We start from the raw sequence: 24,775 nt of genomic DNA, 5'->3' as shown, positions 1-24,775 counted from the left end.
AATAGGTATTCAATACATCCCTACTATAGATATAAAATGTTATTGAAAGGGCTAGGTTTTTACAGTCTATCAATCTATGTCAATAATAAGGTTTCAAGTGGATATTTAGTAAGAATAATTCTGTTAGGAAACAACCATTATTAAAGTATTGGTGGAAGCAATTAAGGGGAACGTGCCATCAGTACAAATAGTATTGACAGCCACATTTATTACTTATTAGTGTGTGTGATGTGATGTGTTTTGCACCATTAAAAATGATTTAAATAGAGCCAAAACTAGTTCCTAGTAATACTGTCTTGGTAAAGTGTACACTGCCTAAGTCAGTGCCTCCTGGTCAATCCAGCAAAATACAGTAAACAAAATTCAAACAAGGTAGTGTTTGTTAATAAAAAGTCAGTTTTGCAAAGAACCATTTAAAAATCCCCATATCATGATTACACTATTTGAAAAACTGACATTTATCTTGATATGACATTTTCGTAAACCGTTAATGACTTTTAGCTGAAATACCAACATGCAGAGAGAATCGTGGTGTGAATGCTATAAAGTATAAAGTATACTACCATTTGACAGCAGAGCAGCCAATCCCAACCAGTCTACAAACCATTATAAAGAGCTTTGGTGCTCTTGGCTTTATTTCTATCTAAAAATTTCTCATTCACCCATGTCCTAGAGAGTCCATAAAATTGACAGCTCAGTGATCCATGACTATACTTTTTTCTTAATTTTCATTTCTAGGAAATTCAAGGGAAGAACCAGGAAGCACTGACCCAGGCAGTAGGTAGGAAAGTCAAGAAGGGGTACTTTTCTAGTATATCAAATAAAAAGTGTATCTGGAAGTCCCAAGGATTCTTTCTGCTACAAAAGCAGGTCCATTAGTTATTTATTCACTGCATCTGCATGACTCTTTTCTAACATTAAGTAACAGACATATCAAATGAATATTTGCTTCCAGAAATTATAAATAATAATAATTAGTTGAATGGTTGCTTAAAAAAAAAGCCTATACTCTCAAATGGTGATCAAATGCCCCCACAATAAAGTTTAAAAAGAAAAATTAGCCCATGTGAAAAGCTGGAAACTCAGGTGCCTTTGTGTTTTTTCAGCAACAATATTTTAAACCCCAGTGTCCAGGTCTATATCTTGACATAAAACTTTCCAGTTCCCTTTTAAGAGATAGTCTTGCCTGCAATTATACTAACAACCTAAATGAAAAATTGAATTCCTGACTGGCCTCAGCAGGTTAGCTCTTTATGCTCCAGTGATATAAAAGACCAGCTAATAAGAGCTCACCACGCATGATTTTCAATGTTATTGATGGCCCTAAAGCAATCCTACCCTTTTAAAAATCCTTTTGTGCACCTGGTCTTGTTATCACCATAGGAATGACTTACATACTGTGGGCTTATGATTCATAGAGAGAGTTTCCTGTCATTTTTCTTGCCTTCATGACATTACAATTTCACCAAATATTCCTCTGGTTTCCATGTTAGCAGAGAGGGCATAAGAAGTGTCAGATCTGTGCTCATGTATGTTACATGCCATCTCCAAATACCCTCTCCATTTTTTATCCCCTTTCATGTAAAATCATTCTAGTTTACATATCTTAGACACCTTATAAGAACTTCAATAACTTGTGTTGCTTTTCTGAAGAATCTTTTCAATCCATCTTTTCAACTGAAGTTATGAAAGTCCTTGTTCCTTAATGCAAATGGACATGTTTTCCATAAAGCAGTGATTATCAGCCACTGCTGTGAAATACAGAAGCTCCACTCTCAGAAATTCTAATTCTGGATGTCTCTGGGATGGAGCCTAAGAATATCTGATTTTAAAACCTCCAGAGGGGATTTTCATTTGCATCCAGAATATATCAGAGTTGTGGGGGAACTGTCTTGAAAGTTTCATTTCTGAGTCTTCTGCATTCATTTCTATGCAAATACCAAAAATACAGCACTTAAACAGTCCTTTGTGACCTGCACCAAGGAAGGTGATACTCTTGATTTAAAAGATTGATGACAATATCTTATCTCCAAAGCATTTGCAACTGTTTCTTCTCAGTGGACACCATTTTCAGGAATCCAAAAGTAAGATCACAGTTTTAAGAAACTATCTCTACCTAGAACCCCTGTCCTTTCTGTCTACCTCCTTCTTGCCCCTCCCCACCAAATAAAGACAATATACACAGGATGTTTGGAACTGTCAGGGTCCCAATTAGGTAACAGACTCAGAATTAAGAGGCAGAGAGACTTGGTATAAAAATAGTCCCCATCCTTCTATCTATAAACAATCCTCTCTTCCCCTACTCACTCTATGGGATAAGATGGAAAAGGGGTAGAGAGAAGGGTTTCCGAGATATACATATTTATAAATCCTCATTCAAATATATCTACATATCAGTATTGCCAATTTAACATTTAATGAGTTTTACTCTGAGGCATTATGATAAGTACTAAAGCTAAGGAGATCAATAAAATATATATCTAAGCATAGGATTACTCAGAAACCCAGGGAGTAGGAAAGGCAAAACTCTCTGCCATTATGGACAACTCCAGATATAAAATTTGTTGAGCATAAACTATTTTTAAATTTGATCGTCAGATCAATTACTTCCATGAAGGTCAAACATAGCATACTGAAAGTGCATTGGATGGAGGTCAGTGGCCTGGATCCTAGCTCCACATCAATAATTGGTTTGTCTCAGGTTTCTGATCTACTTGGTCTATGGATTTCCAAAGCCCCTTCCTATTCTATGCCTCCAAGCTATTGCAGTCAACCTACTAATTACCTATTTCTTATTATAATTCTGTTCCTGATTCTTCTCTTATTTCTCTTTTGCAGATCCTGTTCATGGGCATGATGACTGAGTACTATCATTACTTTTTCACAACCCTGGTAAGCATATCTGGTGGAAATGTATTCCACACTATAAAAAAAATCTTCAGTTATTTTTAAGTCAGCCCCACCAGTGTCAAGGCAAGTTATTGTCATGGAGATTTGTTTTACTTTCCTAAGAACCCTCTAAATCCAGAAATGCTGAACAGCAGGTGTCTTCCTTCCTTTCTTTCTTTCTTTCATTCTTTCTTTCCCTTTCTTTCTTTGTTTCTTTCTTTCTTCTTTATTTCCTTCCTTCCTTCCTTCTTTCCTTCCTTCCCTTTTTCTTTTTCTTTCTTTCTTTCTTTCTTTCTTTCTTTCTTTCTTTCTTTCTTTCTTTCTTTCTTTCTTTCTTTCTTTCTTTTTCCTTTCTTAACTAGCATCAATGCAAGTGCACCCAGAAAGGAATTCAAATCAAGCTTTCATTAAATAGAAACTGCCAAAGTACAAACTATTAATAAAGAAGAATCATCTACATTTTCTATATACATTAGAGGGCACACTGAAGTGTATCTTGGCATTCTTTGATCTGACGTGATTTCCCCACCTGTGTCCAGTGGATAGCTGGATTAGCCAAGGTTCACCTGTCAGGTGTTTTGAAGACCGTCAAGATAAAGAGCTTGGGAGATGCTTTCCACATTGAACATTTTTCATCATAAGAAAAATCATGGCTCTAAGCTGGAGAAATTCAAAAGAAACTATACAACTTTAAATTTTGACAGATTATCAGATCAAGGAGAATGATTCAGGCAGTTAACAAATCAAAATGATGTGATAGTTCTCGCCACACACACACACACACACACACACACACACACAACACACCCCTCCCAACACATACACTCCACTCTTTTACGTGAGAAGAAAATACAGAGCCAACCTCCGTTTCTAACCTATAAAAGTGTGTCGACTAAAATCTACCCAGATTTTGGGAGATTCAGTAAGAGTATCATTTTACCAAATAAAACTGGCAAGGCAGGCTAGTACGTTAGGGAAATCAAAGAATTTGGAACAAGGATCAGGCAGCTACCATACACATACTTCTAGAAGTAGTAAATTCAACTCCTAACTCAAGTATTTCTAAGAGCATGAAGGGTTGCAGAGGATGCCATGAGACAAATGCTTTGGGGCAGTTGTCAAAATTATCACTGCTCCTGAGCTTGGAGCTAGGGAGTGGGATGCAGGGCAGAAATTCCTGAACTAAAGTTTCCGTGGTCTTCCCTCCTTCATTGACATCCTGATCAGGTCCTCTGTCAGAACAGTTGAGGGAGACCCTGAGAACTGGAAAGTATCTTACTCTGATCACAAATATGGTCCTTTCCCCATCACCATGAACACGTAGGTCTTACTCAAGGTGAGATTGCCATCTGCCTTAGAACTTCCTATCCTTCCCAGGTGTACACACCAGTTGAGTTAGCTTCATTGAAGTTTGAGAAAAATATAAACAAAGAAACCTAAGAAGGTTGGTCTTCAATGGAAGGACAAACCAGTTGCCCTCACACTCTTTCTTTCCTCAACCTCCACTAACAAGGGGATGTTGAAAATTGGGCCTCAAATTTTCCATATTGTATATTGCATAGAAACAATTTGGAAACCAAGCTAATTTTGCACATGCTTAATGTATCCATTTTAGCACATTGTATTTTTGTACTGTTGAATTAATAAGGGATTCAATATGCATCCTGGAAGTTTCTGTCTGAACCCCCTGTATCTTGAGTAACTTACCTTCTATTCATTGAGTGTGCTAAAGGAATCATTCTTCCTTGGGTCTTATTCTTTAAATTTGCTTCTTTAAGCAATTTCCTTTGGTTTTATCTGCATTCTGCCATGCTTTGCTTTTATATTCCTACCACTCTTGCTCATGAGTATTAATGAAACTTAAAGAAAAAATTAGTTAATGCAAGGGAAATAAATATAACAATTTAAAAGGCAGTATACTTTTTCTTACATGAGCGAGTTCAGAGGTGCATTCTTATAGTTCTACAGTCTAATCCAAAGTTATCTTGGGAAGAACTAGTGATGTAGAAAAGAGTTATTCAAAATAATAAATCTATATGCATCTTCTGCACATATAAATCATGGAGTGTTTCTGAAGCTACTTCTCTTTAGTAACCACTATCATCAAAAATAATGTACTGTTTTGTATTGTTCTTTCATAAAGCAGTTACATTGATAAGTAACTTTTATGGAAGTTTTTCTCTTTTATTAACTGTTAAATGCTATTTTGAAAGTTTGGTTTATTCATAAATGTGAGATATTTTAATGATATGTTTTAGTGTCTAACATTTCTTTACAGGAAAAAGTTGAAATAATCACTTAAGTCTATTTTAAATATGAGTCAACATAAACTTCTGGTTTACACTCAGCTTCACCTGTAATGGAAAATACTAGAGTGGGTTCAAGTTTTTTCCCTGCATCATTATCTAAAAGGGAACAAATACTACTGTTAAGATACATCAACACAACCATAGGCTCCAGTTTATTCTCTGAAGAGAACACTTTGGTTCTTATTCTAAGCTTGTGAAAATGCTAACTCTTTCTACTTTTATCATTTTTAATATTGCTCAGGACTTATTTGCCCCAGGCATTCTTTATGCTCTCATTATATGGGACATAGGTTATTTTCAGTGAGCAAGGGAATGTTTTTTTTTTCTTTTTTCTTTTTTGCTGAGAGTTATCTTTCCATCAAATGTATATGCAAGTTCCAAACTTCACCTCCTTTGCAAGATTCAAGGCAGCCTGGGGCAGCAAGTTTTGAGGGAGAAGGGTGGTACTACCACTGACAAGTGAATCATTCTCAGACCAGTCACATCACAACTCAGAACCACAGTTTCCTCATCTAGAAAATAAAAGCAGTGAATCAAATGGACACAAAGATCCCTTTCAATTCCCCAAAGACTATATCCTAGGAACAGAATTCTCTAGCTTCTCAGAATGTCACATCCTGTTCCCAAGGGCATACTAATTATTGGCAGCTAAATTCTTGTTCTTGGTTTATACCAACTTTAACGGTATTGCAAAAAAAAAAAAAAGAAAAAAGGATGAAAATGAAAACTAATTACTTAGAGTTTGTCAGGCAGCATGCAAGTGAAAAACAAGAGGAAATGTTCTTTTATAGAACCAGTGTGATGATGGCTGCCATTCTTGTTTTAATCATTTGTTGCTTCTACAATCATTAGTTCTCTTTTGCCTAAAGAGCACAGAAAATGTTAACTCTTTCTACTTTTATCATTTTTAATACTGTGCAGGACTTATTTGCTTTAGATCTGGAACTCTATAGGTACAGTGGTGTAAATATGACCGGGTTTCGGCTGCTTAATGTTGACAATCCTCACGTGTCATCCATCATTGAGAAGTGGTCCATGGAGAGACTGCAGGCCCCACCCAGACCTGGGACTGGCCTTTTGGATGGCATGATGACAGTAAGTAGTTTTAAAATAAAATCATTTGAGATGATGTTTGATTTCCTTAGAGGTTAGGTTAAGAATCTCATATGCTTGGGCTTCCCTGGTGGTGCAGTGGTTGAGAGTCCACCTGCCGATGCAGGGGACACGGGTTCGTGCCCCAGTCCGGGAAGATCCCACATGCCGCGGAGCGGCTGTGCCCGTGAGCCATGACCGCTGAGCCTGCGCGTCCGGAGCCTGTGCTCCGCAATGGGAGAGGCCACAACAGTGAGAGGCCCGCGTACCGAAAAAAAAAAAAGAATCTCATATGCTTTTCATAGTGAGAGGAAAAGTGTTATAACCTGTGCCTTGACTTGTATGAGAAGAGGAGGAAACATTTTATGTACAGTAAGTTCCCTACATATGAACGAGTTCCCTTCCAAGAGCACGTTCGTAAGTCCAATTTGTTCGTAAGTCCAACAAAGTTTGCCTTGGTACCCAGCTAACACAATAGGCTATATAATACTGTACTATAATAGATTTATAATACTTTTCACAGAAATAATACATAGAAAACAAACAAACACAAAAAATAAAGGAAACATTTTTAATCTTACAGTACAGTACCTTGAAAAGTACAGTAGTACAGTCCAACAGCTGGCATCCAGGGGCTGGCATCGAGTGAACAGGCAAGAAGAGTTACTGACTGGAGATGGGAGAGGAGGTGGGAGATGGTAGAGCTGACAGATCATCAGCAATAGGAGACGGAGGGAAAACTGCAATTTCATTCATGCCTGAAGTTGATGAAACACACATTTGAATCTTTGAAAGTTCACAACTTGAAGGTTCATATATAGGGACTACTATTTTGAAAGCCTGTGCATGGCTACTATCAAAAACTGCTATTTTCAGCTTCCTGAGAGTAATGGCCTCAGATAAAAAAGTTAACAGGTGTAGCCACCACTATCAGCCAAATGGAGACAAAGCATAAACAAAAGCAAGGGTAAGTGGGGAGAGGGTTGCCCCTGGGAAAGTGACCTTGGGAAGGAGGGAGGGAAAGAGAGGAGCAAGCTGCCTATAAAGGTTCTGCAGAACCAGCTTGCCTTTCTCACTTCTGCTACATCTCAGCAAGCAGAAGTGCATGTGGAAAAATCTGGATTTCCATAAAGTTGGTGTGTTCACATTCTTCCCGTCCTGGGTACATGGAGGTACACCTCTGCAGACACTGACAGTGCTTTATACCAGCCATATGTCGCTCTCGAAGCAGATGCCAAGCCTGCCTCCTAAGGAGAGACAGGTACTCTGCTGAACAGATAAATTGCAAACTGCCTCGTCAGAGAGCTTCTCACTAACATCATTTGTCTCTTGTTGTCAAATGCACTTCTCTAATGAAGCTCCCTGTGTGATGGAAGAAAATTGCAGGAAAAAAAAAAAAAAAAGATTTCTGTGCCGGAACAGTGTCATCCAAAGGAAAAGATATTGGGAATGTGGGCAGGTAATAGCATTTCAAATTGACATAGTATTTCATTCTCTGTTCCCATCATCAGGAGAAACACTATTGCTTTTAAGATGCAATTTACTGGTAACTGAAAGGTATCATCGCACATAGAAATAAACTTGAGATTTCTCTTCTTTTCCTACCTTCTTTAAATGAGGTACAAATGACAAAAAAGAATAAATGAAGTGGTTCTGGAGGATCCCATGTTCAAGGTCTCTGTTTTTTTAAACCTGAAATAACTCAAAATACACAAAGAGATCTGAAAGATAATGATAGAAAGCATTTTGGTACAAATGAGTCTTAAGATGATTTGAAACATTGCTTTGAATAAGAGTAAGTAGAGAATACCCAGGGAAATAGTAGACTTCTGAAAAGGAAGAAGAAAAGCTAAAGAAAGAGAGAGAAAAGGAGGGAGAGGGAGCGAGTGAGCGAGAGAGAAAGAGGTGCTAATTTTGGGGGGGGGTTTCCTGCTGGATTTATAATTCCAGTGTGTTCAAATATGATTCAAAATCTTCTGCCCATACCCCAACCCCACCTCCCAAACAAGATCTCTATCACAGGATGAGGTTTTTACCTATGCTTGGTATGTACGTCTAAAAGAGTTATAGTTTGGAGCTATATTAACACAGATTGTGGATTCGCAACAAACATCAAATATTCATCACAAGTATGGCTTAATGTAGCAAAGAAGTGCCTGTTCCCTTCAGTTATACTGAGCTGACACAACAGTTTGTACATATTGACTGAGATGAGGCAAACCACTGAATGAGGGAGATAGAGCCATTCCATTCTCACCCAATCAGGCCCAGCGGTCCTGTGGACACGAAGCATGGCAGAGCCAAGTTCCCAGTGGATGAGAGATCCCATTCAGTCTAGAGTTTCTCATTGTCTTTTCATCTAACCAGAGGGGTCTCTGTTATTATTGCTGTTATTGTTATTATAATAAACTATAAAAAGGAAATGGGGATTTATTAGGACAGAAGACGGTGGCTCACCAGGTTGCTCTAAAATTGGGTACAGTAGCTATATTAGGGCATGACATTATTAGTCGAAAACAGTGGTAGCACTCAGCTGCCCACTAGTAGTCGGATCCCATCGTCATTTCAAGATAGAGCCTTGAAATTGATCCTGTGAAGCATAGTGTTGACCTTTATTTATCCAAAGAGTCCATTTTGCAGTTCACTGTTTCCTTTTGGCTTCTAGTAGAGGTGGCTAATTTGGGGATATAGAAACAGAGTCACAGAAAGGTTAAAGGACAAGTATAAGGGCATCCAACGGACTGATCATTGAGTCAAGAGAGCACACCTCAAGTCCCCAAGCCCGGGCCCAGCGCTAACAGGTCTTTGTTCTCAAATTGCCTCTGTACTCAAACTCTTTCTTCTCTACCTTAAAATTAAAAAGTCCTTTGCTTTCAATTCCACTGGGCCTATATATCTCAGGTCCAGCATTCCATTCATTTTTGCACCTCCAGGATTTGCTGCTTCCATCGCCTAGAACCTTCCCTTCTTCAGGTTTGCTCAAATGCTACCTCACCGGAGAGCCCTTCTATGAACCTGCTACCTAATATAGTAGTCCCCTTCCTGTTATTCCCCCTCCCCTAACCTGCTTTACCTTTCTCTGTAGCCCTTATGACAATACGTATATTTATATTTGTTCGTTGTCATCCCCTATAACAACATAAACTCCATGAAGCTGGAGATTTTGTCTTTTCATGTTCTGCTCTATTCCCAGCACTAGGAAAGGGCTGGCACAGAGCAGATCTTCAATAAATATGTATTTAATACAGGAATTAATGTGCTAAATAAATATGAATTGAGGTCTACTAAGACTCAAGATATTAAATGAAAAATATTCATGTAGGTCAGAAATAATACTGCAAAAGTTCAAAGAGAGCGTCTATAAATGAGAAATGGACATGATTAGTAAATAGATTATTCTAAAGTAATAATATTATTTGAAAAATTAGCCATAGACTAACCACCATTAATATTTAAGTAATACCCTACTATAATGGAATTTCTTTCTCCTAAATCACACGCATTATCCCACCATTCTCCAAAGTGAATTTCCCTGTAGCCCTTTATAGTCATATTTTTCTGTGTGCCGCATACATACACAGATGCACATACGAATATATAATATAGGAATTTTTCTAACTTATGTATTTTTACTTTCCACCTGCTTATCTATTTTCCTCTTCAAAGTTTTAACTATTAAGAATTTCTTAGAACGTCATACACTAAAAATATCCTCAAAGAATAGTATTATGTCAAAACACATCCAAATCTGAAAACAAGAAGAAGTAGGCCATGTCTAAGCCCCAAAATTTTGACTTCAGATTTAAGAAACATAAATTTAATTAGAGAAAAAATATTGACTTTAAAAGACAGGGTTACGGGCTTCCCTGGTGGCTCAGTGGTTGAGAGTCCACCTGCCGATACAGGGGACAAGGGTTCGTGCCCCAGTCTGGGAAGATCCCACATGCAGCGGAGCAGCTGGGCCCGTGAGCCATGGCCGTTGAGCCTGCGCATCCAGAGCCTGTACTCCGCAACGGGAGAGGCCACAACAGTGAGAGGCCTGCGTACCGCAAAAAAAAAAAAAACCAAAAACAGGGTTAAAATTGAGTTAAGAAGACTGTTACCGAGTCAATAGAGTTCAAAAATAGTGAAACTCATTATTTGAAAACATCTTGAGATATTAAAAAGTGTTTTATCAACCAAAATGTTAATTAACTTTCTTGAAGTTTAGAGTGATTTTGTAAAATCTACTTCATTCCTTTTCTCTATGTTTAAATTTCTCTCAGCATTTGGGCTAATTTGATCTATTGGCTTTTGAGGATAGACTAGAGTAATTGAGTGGCCCATTCTCAGATGGAGTCTTCTCTGATTTTGAACCTAAAATTGTGTATGATTCAATACTGCAGTCATGGGAACAGCAAAACATCGATGTCATCTGCCTTCCCAGTTCTTCAAATGCACTCACGATGAGTAGTTAAGTCAGTACCCTTATCTTACATCTAAGTCTTTCCTATAATGATCCACAGAGAAGACCACTTTGAGTGTCCAACTTTAGTGTCCACTCTGAGTGTCCACTGTTACCCTTGTGATGAAAGACAATAGGCAGTGAGATTCAGTAGAAAAAGCAAGATCTTTCCAGATAAGGAAAACCTAGTTTTTAGTCTTTGCTATATCCCTGAATAACTAAATAACCTAAATTATTTAGTCTTTCTGAACCTCCTAGCTCATCTGTAAATCTCTATCATAATACTTTACAGATATCAGATAACATATATAAAGCCTTTAGGACATAGAATTGAATTTACTTGATGATACCTGCTGTTCTGCCAATTTGTAGTCAATCAAAGAAGAACAAAAGACATTCTGAAATACAGAGGCAGAATTATTATTCTGTCTTATTGAAGCCAGAATCCATTTATTTACAAGAGACACATTCCTCAGTTTGCACATATAGCCCAAGGTGGCTTATTCCCTGGGACATATGTGACCTTGTATGACCAGTAGCATCACTCAGGCCTGTTTTCCAACTCCACATATAGTTCTCTTTCCTCTATTCCTGTCTTTCTCAAAAGCTGGTAAATACTCATTGAGGCTCACAATATGCCAACTTCTGGGTCAGTCCTCACTGGACATGTCAGAACTGCAGTCCTAATTACTGAATTTCTAGACTGTGAGTACATGGTGATATCTTTGCTACCTTCTACAATGTGTTTCTAAACCCCAACTCTCTCTTGAGTTGCTCTCCCCTACTTTCTGCGTGCTCACCACCTCTCCTAGCACTTTCATTCCCTCAGAAGCATCCACACCCACCAGCTTTTGCTACCTAGCAGGGCTCATGTAGGCAAAACACTAGTCCTCCCACCCTTATCAGAATCCTCATCAGTTCAAGAGGCATGTCTCAGAAAAGAGGGAAACCAGCTAATTCATACTGAGGCAAATTTCTGTTAGCTCTATGCTGTGGGTGAGATATTTGCATTGTAATAGAGGAAAATGTTAACACCATGAAAGAAAGGAAATGAGGGGGATGAGGTATTATTTTAAAGTATTTCCCTCCTAGAGAACTGACTTGTCTATCCATATCAGGTTAGTGAGAACGTTTCTAAATTTGGAAAGAAAATGGGAAATCTATACTTTTTGCTCATTTGCTTTCCAAAGACTAGGTCTCCCTATCTCCTCTAGCTTTCTCCAACAACAGTTACATACCAGGCAGGCAGAAAAATGTGAAGACTCCATAGGGCCATATCATGTTTTTAGTCCTCATCCTTAAGGTGACGTAGCATCTCATTGTTTTGTATTGGGGTCTCCAAGGCCACATTCAGATTTGATGATTTGCTAGGACTCACAGAAATCAGAAGAGATGTTATACTCACAGTTACAGTTTATTACAGTAAAAGGATACAAATTAAAATCAGCAAAGGAAAAAGTCACAAAGGACCAAGTCCAGAAGAAACCATGCATGAGCTTCTAGTGGTCCTCTCCCACAACAGTTGCATTGACAGTGCTTTATTCTCACAGCAAAGATGTGTGACAACATTATGAAGTGTTGCCAACAGGGAAGCTCATCTGAGCCTTGGTGTCCAGGGATTTTATGTGGGGGGAGGAGGGTCAGTCACATAGGCATAGAGCACCTACACAGCTGACTTTAGTTGGTCTCCAGCCACTCCAGAGGTCAAACTGATATGGCATGGTCCAGAGCCCCAAGTGAACAAAAACAGGCATTCACCATAAATCACACCGTTAGCATAAACTATTTGCATTACCCAAGACCCCAGGGATACAACGATACTCTGATCAGGCAGGATATTTTAAGGAGGTAATCTCCCAGAAGCCAGTCAAAGGTCAATCCTTTCTTCGGAATGTGCAGAGATTGAACATCCTGAGCCCTCTGAGTTAATCCTTTATTGCACATCATTGTAATAACCAAAACATTATGCATTGGCAAGAAGCTCACTTTCAATATGCCTGTTTCATGATACACGTTGTTGCAAAAAGGTTCTCTTACAGGCGTTGAGCACTGTGGTCTCTTCCAGGCTTTAGATGCAAATAAAATGTGAACACAAACATATTTGAAACACAAGCCAGTTTTTTTTTTTACATTTACATAAAAAGGCTTGAGAGTTGCTGTAAGCAGGCCTCCAGCATAAAACTGAAAAGAGGAGGAAATTCAGTGGTAGTTCATTTGTGCTATAAAATACTTAAATATCTCCTCAATTTAAGAAAACACTTTATGACAAGGGGAAGCATAGTTTAAGAATAAATGTTTTTTTTTCCTTGAATTTGGAAAGCACTGGTCAGGCCTATAGTTTTGAACCTTGTTATTACCTGGCCCAGTGTAGAGACAACCTTGACAAAGAAAGTTAAAATCCTAGTCTCTACGTTAAGTTTATGAAAAAGTTAAGATCATTGGAATTCCTCTCCTCACACTTCTCTATCAAATCAATCAGCCAGTTATTGAATATATATACAAAAGTGTTTCAAAAAGGCATATTGCACTGCTAAAAAGGTCCAGGTCCCCATAGCTTAGTGGTTAAGAGCATGAGCTCTGAAATCTAAACTTTCATCCTGAGATGGAATCTTCATTCCTTGCTTTACTGGCTGCATAACTTTAGGCAAGTTATTAAAGTTGTTTCCTATATCTCCAAGCCTCAATTTCTCTGTCTGTAAAATGGGGACAATACCTACATCAAAGGTTTAACTTCAGTAATTAAAGGAGACAACTTGTAAAATGCTTATAGTGCCTGGCATGTAGTTAATCATCAATGGATATTGACCACTGTTGACTTATTATTATAATCATTAAATCATCAGACAGATAGTTGGTTTAGAAGCAGTTCAGCTTTGTGGTTGAGAACCTAAACTCTAACACCAACTTCCTGCATTTGAATCTTGGCTTTCCCACCACTAGTTTGGGGGCAACATTTAACCTTGTCAATTCTTCATCCATAAAGGAGTAGAAGTCATGGTGAAGATTAAATGTTTTCAAAATATTTGAAATAGCACCTGACATATGAGTGCTCACTAAATGCCAGCTACCATGATAGATTACATTTTTAACAGTCTCATTCTGTCAATAGATTAGCCTTAGACTAGTCACTTAATTTCCCTTTCTGATCTATAAAATGGATTATATCAGTCTTGAACTGACATGACCAGAATATTTTTAAGCTTTAACAATTATCACCATCACAACTTCTATATTTCACTCATATTAAGTATGAGTGAAGCAATTAATCTTAGAAATACATCATAAAACCTTGGGATTATACAGTTTTCACAAAAGTGTATTTTATTTTAAGCATGAAATAATATTAATTCCTTCAGCAAACATTTATTAAACAACTTTTATGTGCCAAGAACTGTGCTAGCCACTAAAAAATGAAGTTGAGCACTTTTATCAAGAAAGAGATGTAAAAACAATAACTATAAGTATAGTATATGGAAAATGCAGTGATAGAGATTGCACAGGATAATAAGTATTCAAAGTAGAGATATTCTCTGGACTCAAAGATTAATAGAATGCAAGATGTAGTTCCCCTTATTTTCTCTTTCTACCTCCATCAAGACATGTTCAATAAATGATGAATAAATATATGTTGAATAACTCAACTGATTTTGGAAAACTGCATGATAGTCTTCATTATAAGACCTAGATTCTTGGTTTAACTACCCAATTACTGGCTATATGTATGACCTTACACAAATCAATATACTGTCTGGAGGTCAATTTCCTACATAATAAATAGTTTAATCCATCTATTCTGCTTATTTTGTGGGGTTGTTGAGAATTTCAAATGAGCTAATATATTTGAAGTTGCTATGAAAATCCTCAAGTAAAATATGAAGGTATTATAAGATTTTATCCTTAAAGAAAACCACAGGGCAGTATATTTTATAAAATGCTGAGAGCATTATGTGAAATTTTGCAAATGAGAGAAATTTCATGAGGAGTTGAAGAATATGTCCAGCTCCCCAAAGGAATGACTACTTATAATCTCTATCAGGAAAGTAAGTGCTAACAAGAGTACATATTTTCTGAGGAAGTTCCACATGTCTGTTCTTCAGAAGGTCTCTTCAAATCTGCCATTGAATTTCACTCTATGACTACAACCTTCTTGACTCTGGTAAATGGAAGTGTCCTAACATGAGTATCCTTATCTGAAAATCACATGTTAATTTTACTCACAATACTTTCTTTCTACCAAATATAAACAAGTAAATAGACTGATAGATAGGTAAATACTGAGAAACAGAATCCAATATTGAACCTCTAACTCAATGTAGTTGATCTTAACACTGGGCTTACCATAAGACATTCCAAAAATATTTGTTCCCTGAGTCAAGTCTTTTGTGGCTGATCAAAGTTCCATTTCTTTTTTTCTTTTTAAGAACTTAAAACAGAGCAGAGCCATGACTACAATTTTTTCTGGCATTTGAGATATTATTTTAGAGAAAAATAAGTATTGGAGAATGACAGGTGTTCAGCTGGAGAATAAATGGCTGCTGAGTTCAGAAAAATAGAAGATAAGGAAGCAGGCAGAGTGATTACGCAGGTAAAGGAAGCTAAGCAAAGATGAAATTGAAGATGTGGTGTGTGTCTTCCTCCACAGACTGAAGCGGCTCTGATGTATGATGCTGTGTACATTGTGGCCATTGCCTCCCACCGGGCTTCCCAGCTGACTGTCAGCTCCCTACAGTGCCATCGACACAAGCCATGGCGCCTTGGACCCAGATTTATGAACCTGATCAAAGAGGCAAGTGATGCTTGTTCACAGTTAAGTTCTTCCTTTGGCTTAGTGCTTCTGGACTTGTCCAAGTGGTGAGGTCCTTCCCATTTGGCTCTGTTGGCATTATGTCTATAAGAGATGAGAAGGCATCATCAACCAGTCTGCTGGGAATTCACTGTTAAAAGTTTGTCTAGAAGAACTGTCAGGAACTTTCCAGTGTGATGCTGAGAAGCTTTAAAAAGCTACCAGATCATAACATTCACCACCCTTCATTTCAACTATAACCCCAGCTTCTGCTGGCCCTCCACACATGTTCAAAAATAGCTCGCAGGTGCTTATTCTATGGCCTGTTGAGTCAAGGGGTAGGTTGGTCCATCTCTGAAGAGTACCAGAGATAATTCCCATGTTGTCAGCCTCTAGTGCCTCTAGTCCCAGTGGTTTCCTAAGTCTTGGGTTCTACAGGACTGAACAGAAGGACCTCTTTGTTCTAATGATATACTGATTATTTCTCCATTTGTCAGCTAACTGGAAAAGTCTGGTACCTTTCAAAACCTACCACATGTACTAAAGGATTTTCAAGAGTACAGTGTTTGGGAAAGAAAAGAATTATCACTGCTATTTCAGGGCAATAGCCCTGAAATCTTGGGCACCCATTCCTTTCCTCTAAGGCTACTTGACATCCCTTCACCAGACCCTGTTCTAAGATCCTGAGATGCCTTATAGACATGTATTCTTGGATTATCTTTGACCCCAACACACATTTCAGAGTGTGTCTGGACTTGACAAGATGAAATAAGGTACTTGAGGGCAGCCGGGCCTGACTGAGGTTACACCATACGCTGTGATGCTGTTCTAATGTTTTCTCTATGGGATGCAGAGATTTACCTCTCAAGTGAAGAGTATCTTTATTCCTTTCTGTACTGAAGTAGGATGGGGTGAGACAAAGCCATAAAAGAGAAGAATGGCAGGGAACATAGTGCAAGAGAAGAATGCCCAACCAAGAGCAAGGGAGAAATCTAAAGAAAGTTACCTACTTAGGTCTTTATCTCTGCTAGTCTCTTCAGCACCTACAGACCCCTCTTCAGGCTCTTCAATCTACTTCCTCATTGAAGGCTGGCTCTGATCCGTAAGGGTCAGGACCAGAGAGACAGGCAGTATGAAGGTTAATACTACCCAGGCTCCAAACCAAGGTTATTTACAAGGCTGGGACTGAAGTATGGCTAACAGCAAAGAAGTGCCTTGGGCACACAATTTAAGGAGGCACTTATTCTCAAGCTTGAACCCTGCATTTCCAAGAGACTGAGAGAGAGTGCTTCCTTAAATTATGTGCCCTGGGTCCCTCTCTTACCTCATCCTATTCCTGGCATTGTTATTTGGGTTTAAATTCCAGCTCCACCAACACTTATGAGCAATGTAACCTGGATAAGTTACTAAAACTCCTTGTGTCTCAGTTTTCTCACCTGTAAAATAGGAATAAAATCTTCTATCTCACAGCATTATTGTGAGGATAAAGAGTAAAGTTAATACTTGTGAAGAGCAGTGCAGCAACATAGTAAGAATCTGAAACATTAGCTATTCTCTTACCATTGGAATGCACCACTCATAACAGCTCTTGTTCAGTTCTACTGAGGATGATGCCAGGAATTTAAAACTGGCAACAGAAACAACAACAGAGAAATCACAAATAGGCATAAAATGACCCGTTCAGACAACTACATACATCTGACATACTGTGCCTAATAGGAAAACATCACACAGCCTCTCCTCTCCCTGCAGCGATCATAGTTATGTCCTGAATCACCATCCTGATCACCTTGATCTTTAACAAGAAAACAGCTGGATTCCTTTTATCTCATACCAGTGCAAGGAGAGGCATGAGACAACATGAAAGCTTGGGATCAAACACTCTGGAACACCCTAAGCACCTTTTTTCTTGTACTTAAGTTGCATAAGAAGGTGAAATTACCAAGTGATCTTTAGATACGTTTAAAGAAATAATGAGCTCTAAGATGAGGGACCACATTGAAAGCATTTGACATTCAGTTACTCCAAAAAACAGATTCCCCATTCTCAGGCTCCACAGCTGGGGGTAGAAGGGGAGGTGCATTAGAAACCTTGTGTTCATCTTTTCTTTTGTCTCCTGAGTCACGATCCCTTATACTGCCTTTGGCAGGGTGTAGGCATCTGCAGAGAAAACGGGAAAACTGGTTAACCAGGAGTAATGCCCCAGCCTGTTGAAAGACTGGCACTGAGGGAATTCTGAGACAAACTAAAACATGCAGAAGTGAGAAAATGCAGATATTTCTTTCAGTGAGTACCTAATACAACAAAACTTTGAAGCTAACAGGTTTTATTAGGAAACATGAAATAAAGCACTTGGTCCTAAAACTTCCCCCGGTTCTTTCTTTTAGTAACTATCGTTTTCTAAATGATTTCCAAAACTATAATCAGAAATAATGTAAATAAGCAAGTCAGCAGATTGAATTTATGGGGTGAAGATCAAATTCGTCACAGGAGGTAAGACTGAATTTACGGGATGAAGATCAAATTCGTCACAGGAGGTAAACTTCCTGAGCAGAGAGGTATTTGTGTGTGCACTAACCCCTGATAATTCCACACATCATTTAGAATCAGTAAGCCTTTCAGACAGATCTCTCAGGCTACCTACTTTTCAGTGTTTTTAGGCTGACCAGAAAGAGAGAAAGACTTAAAGAATATTTCAAACATGATAGGGTGTGTTATAGTGTTATCTCTCTGGGCATTTGCTAAGCAAATACATATTAAGAAATTATAAATTCCCATTCAACAAGAATTACTGGGACTCCATTATATAAGTAATATTAACTTGGTGCTCTAGGGGATATTTCCCCAAAATTACAAGATGTGGTTTCTACTGTCTACTAATATAAATTCTATGTAGTGGAGGAATAGCAGGCTTCATCTGAAGATTTCATTTGAACCCACACTCTTCAGCAGGATATTCAAGGTCCCTAGTGATCTGGTTCCTGACCTCCTGTGCCATCTCTCTCATCTCCTGCCTTAATCCCAGCACTTGCTGAACCTATTGTGGCTCCATGAACTTTTCATATGCTCCTTCCAAATTCTCTTGCCTCTGATTGAAGTGCCTCCCCTGGGTCATCCTTTATGACCCAATTCAAGCACTAGCCCCCGTCTGCTGGCCCTGACTCACAAATTCAGGCTCCTCTCCTTTATTACATCTGTTGTTAGACCATGGTATTTGATTGCATGTCTGTCTCCAAGCTGTGCTTTTCTAGTCTCGATTCCCTAGTCCTTGCACAATGCTGAAGGTAGAATGAGCACCCGATAAATAGATGCCAAACAAGTAGATGAATGGATAAGTGAATGAGTGAACAGCAAAGGAACTGAAGACCATATACAATCTATGAGCAAGTATTATAGCTCAAACTCCCCGTATATGAATATCATACTCAGACACAATTCAATAAGGCAGAAACAAGGGCCTGGGCTAGACTTGTCCACTGGGGTCCTAGGTTCTAGTGGGAGAGTAAGGCAGGGGTCCTAGGAATAGACCAGCCTATTTAACTGTGAACTGAGAGTGTAGACCCTGAGATTTAATCAGTTTGCTCTCTGTGTAAACCTAGTCATTTAGCCTCTTTTTTTTTTCTCAGTTCCCTCTTCTATAAATTGGGGATAAAATACCTACTTCACATGTCTGTAAGGATTACATTTAATATATGTACAGCCTAGCAAAATGTCTGGCTTACAGTGATTGCTCAAGAAAGGGTAGCTACCATTAAATGGAAGGTCCTTGTTAAAATGTATCTCATATAAGGTGGTGGTCAGGAAGAAATGAGGCAACACGTATAAAACTTTAAGTGTACTGCCTAGCATATGTAAGCAGTGCATTCTTGCTGTTGTTATTTGACAGCATCACTGTTATTATTGAGCCTAAGATGAAGTAGCAGTGCTTATAAAAAGAAGGACAGGACCTGGCAGTGGAAAATCAGTCATTCAATGGAGACAGTCATGCAGCATACAAGCAGCCAAATGCAGTGATGCCAGGGATGGAGGGAGCTTTCAATCATCAAACACACACGACTGTTCAGGAGGGACCCAAAGACATTAGGTAACAATCAACCATGCTGAGGTAATAGAAAACCCTGGCAAACGACATCTCAGGTCAGTCCGGGAAATGATAGCTGAATGTGGGGTGAAGAAGCTGAAACACTTCTTGTTTGTAGCCAGAGTTACTCTGGACCCAGAGTAAGTTCAAGCTGGCCGTGGGGAAATCAGTGGGAATAGCTGGTAAAGGAGCAAAAAGCACATCAGAGCATCTGGGAGGAAGAGAGTCTGAAATCACAGGTGTTGGGAAGAGCAGTAAATGGTGGGTACGGCAAAATGAATCAGATTTTAGGTTAAATCAGGGGTTCTTAACTATTTCCTGGGTTACAGACCCTATATTAAAACTGATTTAAACCATGTACCTGTTATTCCCACAAAAAGATTTGTTTGCAATCTCAGGGGCCTTACAAACATGCTGGTCTCCTTGAAACTCATGTTATACACACACAATGGAATATTACTCAGCCACATAAGAGAATGAAATAATGCCATTTGCAGCAACTTGGATGTATCTAGAGGTTATCATACTAAGTAAGTCAGAAAGAGAAAAACAAATACTGTATGATATCACTTATATGTAGAATCTAAAATATGACACAAATAAACATATCTATGAAACAGAAACAGACTGACAAATACAGAGAACAGACTGTGGTTGCCAAGGGCGAGAAGAGTGGGAGAGTGAAGGATCGGAAGTTTGGGATTAGCAGATGCAAACTATTACATATGGGATGGATAAGCAACAAGGTCCTACTGTATAGCAACAGGGAACTATATTCAATATCCTCTGATAAACCCTAATGGAAAAGAATATGAAAAATATATGAAATATATATATGTATAACTGAATCACTTTGCTGTACAACAGAAATTAACACAACATTGTAAGTCAACTATACATCAATGAAATGAAAAAAAAAGTGTCTGAACTGAGTATTTAAGGCAGAATTTGCTTAAAATCATGTTCCAGTTTGGTGACCAGAAAAAATATAAATGAAACATAAGGAGTTCTGATGGGCTCAGATGGAGTGGTCCCATGTGGAAGTGGCGAGAAATGAGTTTACATAAATATGGAAAGACAATTGGTTTCCACCTGAGAAATTCTGCTGAGAATTTCTAATTTTATTGATGATTTATAAAGAAGTCACTGTTCTTCAGGCAGAAACAAAATGATATTTTAGACAGTTTATATTCGTAGCTATGTGTAAGTTTGATTGAAACAGAAAAACCTACAATGATTATTGAGGAATTGTGGACATCTTTGTTCAGAAGTAATCATCACTCATAAAGAGCTAAAAGGGAAAAAAATATTCAAGAGAAATAAACAAATGTTTCTTGAATTAGCCTTAATTTCTCTCCAAAATTTAGACCAAAATGAACTTAGGTCTAAATTCATTCATTTTCTTCCCTGTTGGAAAAATCCATCTGGATGTCCTGCTGCCACCCACATATCAACAAATTCCCAAATAGAACCCATCAGTTTTATCTATTAAAATTATTATCACTACTGTAGGCCCAATGTCAATGAATGATGATGTAACCAGTATATCAAACAAACACAACTAGTGGGACAACAAACAGTTTATTTTGTTCCTACTGCCCATTTAAAATTATTTAGTGAAAATTGCATAGAGACTATGATTTTTTGTTTACTAAGGTAATGGCAGTCCTAGAGGTTCTTTAAGTTGAACTTCAACTTATGAATTAGACTATGTAGTCTAAGACATTAATCAAAAGTGCAACTTGATATAACATCATATTTCTCCTCTCCCTGAGCTCTGCTGGAAGACTCTAGGGAAATGGAGGGATGGTGGGCTCTCCTCTTTCTCCTTTCCTTGCTGACTTCCTCACCACACCCTTAGCTGCTGGACCTCCTACCAGGCTCAAAAAGTGTTAGGACAACAGTCCCCAACCTTTTTGGCACCAGGGACTGGTTTGGAAGACAATTTTTCCACGGATGGTGGAGGAGGGGGATGGTTCAGGCAGTAATGCCAGTGATGAGGAGTGGCAGATGAAGCCTCGATCACTCACCCTCCGCTAACCTCCTGCTGTGTGGCCCGGTTCCTAACAGGCTACAGACCTGTCTGCGGCCTGGGAGTTAAGGACCCCTGTGTTAGGACACTTCGTGCTTGGCTGGGCTGCTCAGTGTTCTCTAAGCTTAGCAGGAAATTCCTACATTAAGCGGGTGCCCCCGTAAGCCTGGTAGATTTTTAAAGCTTAGAGTTCCTATTGGGCAGGCTCTCCTGATGTTTCTTTGACTCAGACCAGTGGATCCCTGTTTCAGATGGAAGAGTATGGAGAGTTCTCAGCCCCTTGAAATCCAGTAGTACACCTCTTGCTCTTTCTGCTGAAGTCTCCTCACCCTTCTAGACAGTCCTATTGACTATAACCCAAGCCTATCCCACCCAGGTACCATGGATACAAATCTGGTCCACAGGAAATACCTACTCATTCTAATTCAGGGAATACCTCTAATTGCAATGCAGCAGACTTCTGCTTGGCCCATCATTTCAACTGGTCAACTCTATATAGACTTCTTTTGTCACTTGGGAGTCACACCATAGTCCACCTCCACTTTCTCATGTTTGCGTCAACCATTGTTCTTCTGCATCTCCAACTGTAGCCAACCTATTTCAGATTTCTCCAAATGGCTCCCTGGAAGGAAGCTCCATTCACCAAGAATGGAATTAGAAAACAGTATCCTAAAGGCAGAGGGGTGTGAACTCACAGAGAGGCAACAGCTCTGTCCAGAGAAATCTCTTCAGCATCCACCTCTACCACACATGTGACCCTTTGTATAAATCCTTGATCTAGAACAGTCTCTGAGGGGGCTTCCTCTGTACGTATGTATAGGAAACTTGGGAGTGTCTAACTACCTACTCTAGTATCCTGATATCCATCATCTGGGCACCTGGCTTGACACATCACAGTAAGATAGGACATATCACTCAAACCAGACCTCTACAAGTTTGTCTAAATTTCTTCATCCAACTCAGCACACTCATTGCCTTAATTCCCATCAGACTTTCTATCCTAAATATTTTTTAACAAACTTCCTTACCCACTGCCCTCATCATTTCTTCCCTGGACCATTAAAATAGCCTCTAACTAGGCCCCATATCTTGACTGTCAGCCCTTCTACAACTGTCGTCACCATATAAGCAAAGTGATGTACAAGAGTGCATAGTAGGTATTCTACCCTTTAGAAACACAAACTTGCTTATAGTTTCCTGCATTCACCATGCTTTTCTCATACAGTAAAGATAGGTGAGTTTCTCTTTTCCTGGCAAAACTGACCTCACAACACCACTTTTGTCATACTCCTTTCAGTCTGAAAAGCACCGCCTCCCATTTTTCATGTAGCTGACTCTCTCTCAGAGTTAATTCTCCTAGTCCAGTAAGCCTCTCTCTAACCTTTATTTGGGGATGGATTCTCCACTGGACTTCATAGCTCCTGTACATCTCTATGTTAGCATTTCACATGCTTCATTCAGACACTGTAAGATCTTTCCCTTGGACAAGGACAAAATCAATTTATCTTTGTGTCCTCACGTTGCTGTGCAGTACACGGCAGGCATTTAAAAGATGCTTGTTGAACTGAACCCAGGAAGCTAAAATCTAGCAAACTCTTATTAAATTTCACTGAGCTGATACTTTATTTTAAACCATGTAAATAGTTCCTAATTGATCTGGTCCAAAATAAATTTCCTACATAAGAGTGAAACATTATTTACAAATGCCAAAGTATATGGTATATCACTGAGAACTATATAAAATATGGACAGCTTTCTGCCACTGTTTGGTTATGAAAATGTAATTTATTGATTTATTTTGACGGAATGAAGATTAGAAATTTGAATACATAAACAAAATATTCAAAGTCAAGCTTTTAAATATCAAAGAGTAAAAGTTAAAATTCTCCACTGAGGCACCTATATTTGCTTTGATATTTATTTGGACTTTTACTTAGTATGTCAGTATTGAGAGGATTTTGTGGGGTTTTTTAATGGGATCCAGGTGAAAAAAAAGTCCCTAGAGAAACATAAGCTTTGCCATGATTTTATCCTGCTGTGGCTCCAGTAACACTTCCTGTTATGCATACAATTTGATTTTGATTGCCAGGACAGGCTGTCCCTTGAATTAATTAGATGACATTGGATCTGGCAGCAAACTCAGTCAAATTTCCACTCTTCAGAAAAATTTCCATTTATATTTTTCATTCCACACCTATTGAAAATTACCTGCATTCTGACTCCTAGCTTGCACTGTGTACATGAAACCCATTCATCCCAGCATTCTCTCATATTTAGGACATTTAGACCTAAAGGAAGAGAGAATTCTTCAGGTCTTGCTTCAGTTCCCTGTACAACTCTGGACAAAGAAATGACATCCGTCCCTAAATGTTCGAAGTTTACAATTTTAACCAATTATATGCATTGTCTCATTTATAACTAAGGTGCTAAGATACCTGCCCCTGAAATATTCAGTCAGTGGCTAGGTGAAAAATCACCTGTCAGAAATGTTGAAAGGGGATGTCAGCATAAAATGGGAGGTCTGCCAAGTTCTCCTTAGTTTATATGATTCTAAATAACATTTTTATTTATGAGAGAGCATTCAAAGACTCATGTCAGTTATCATCTTCCTTCCATTCATCTACTAATGTCCTGGCTCTGCAAGGTTGATTGAAGAATTTGCTTTCTATACTACAGTCTGTTATGTAGGTGTGTACATGTGAATATGTACACATGCACACATGTGTTTAATCTATTTAAATGAATGCCATTTTATAGATGCACATATGTGTATATTATGTGTATGCACATACATATATGTTCATGTATGCACACATTCATATACATGTGTGTATGTGCCTATACATATATATGCATGTATACATATCCACACACACATAGAGAGAGATATGGGGATGTGTGGGTGTGTACATTTTTGTATGGATATATACAAATTTTGTGTGTGTGTGCCTACATATATTGTGTGCATATATATTTCATTCATCAATTTTCTTTTCCAGTTAATCTTACTTAACTTTTGGAATATATCTAAGTTGATGCATCTTTATTATTTATCCAGTTCATTCATTTTTGTTGAAATCTAGTATTCCATCATTCATTCATTCAGCAAATATCTCCTAAATACTCAATATGTTGCAACCACTAT

The 24,775-nt window shown here is 38.5% G+C and overlaps 1 protein-coding gene across 12 annotated transcripts in view; it reads left to right on the top strand.

Moving 5' to 3' along the window:
* Positions 1 to 24,775, top strand: part of GRIK1 (glutamate ionotropic receptor kainate type subunit 1) — a gene marked incomplete at both ends in the record, with an annotated part of 424,965 nt that overhangs the window by 291,392 nt on the left and 108,798 nt on the right. For all 12 annotated transcript variants that reach the window (XM_079921721.1, XM_079921731.1, XM_079921727.1 and 9 more), the window contains 3 exons: positions 2,839 to 2,892; positions 6,120 to 6,293; positions 15,377 to 15,520. In XM_079921721.1, the coding sequence (XP_079777847.1) occupies positions 2,839 to 2,892; positions 6,120 to 6,293; positions 15,377 to 15,520 (372 nt within the window). The remainder of the gene's footprint in view (positions 1 to 2,838; positions 2,893 to 6,119; positions 6,294 to 15,376; positions 15,521 to 24,775) is intronic.

Source organism: Stenella coeruleoalba (assembly GCF_951394435.1).
Source record: "Stenella coeruleoalba genome assembly, chromosome: 5".
NCBI classification, from domain to species: Eukaryota; Metazoa; Chordata; class Mammalia; order Artiodactyla; family Delphinidae; genus Stenella; species Stenella coeruleoalba.
This window is presented reverse-complemented; position numbering and strand designations above follow the sequence as displayed.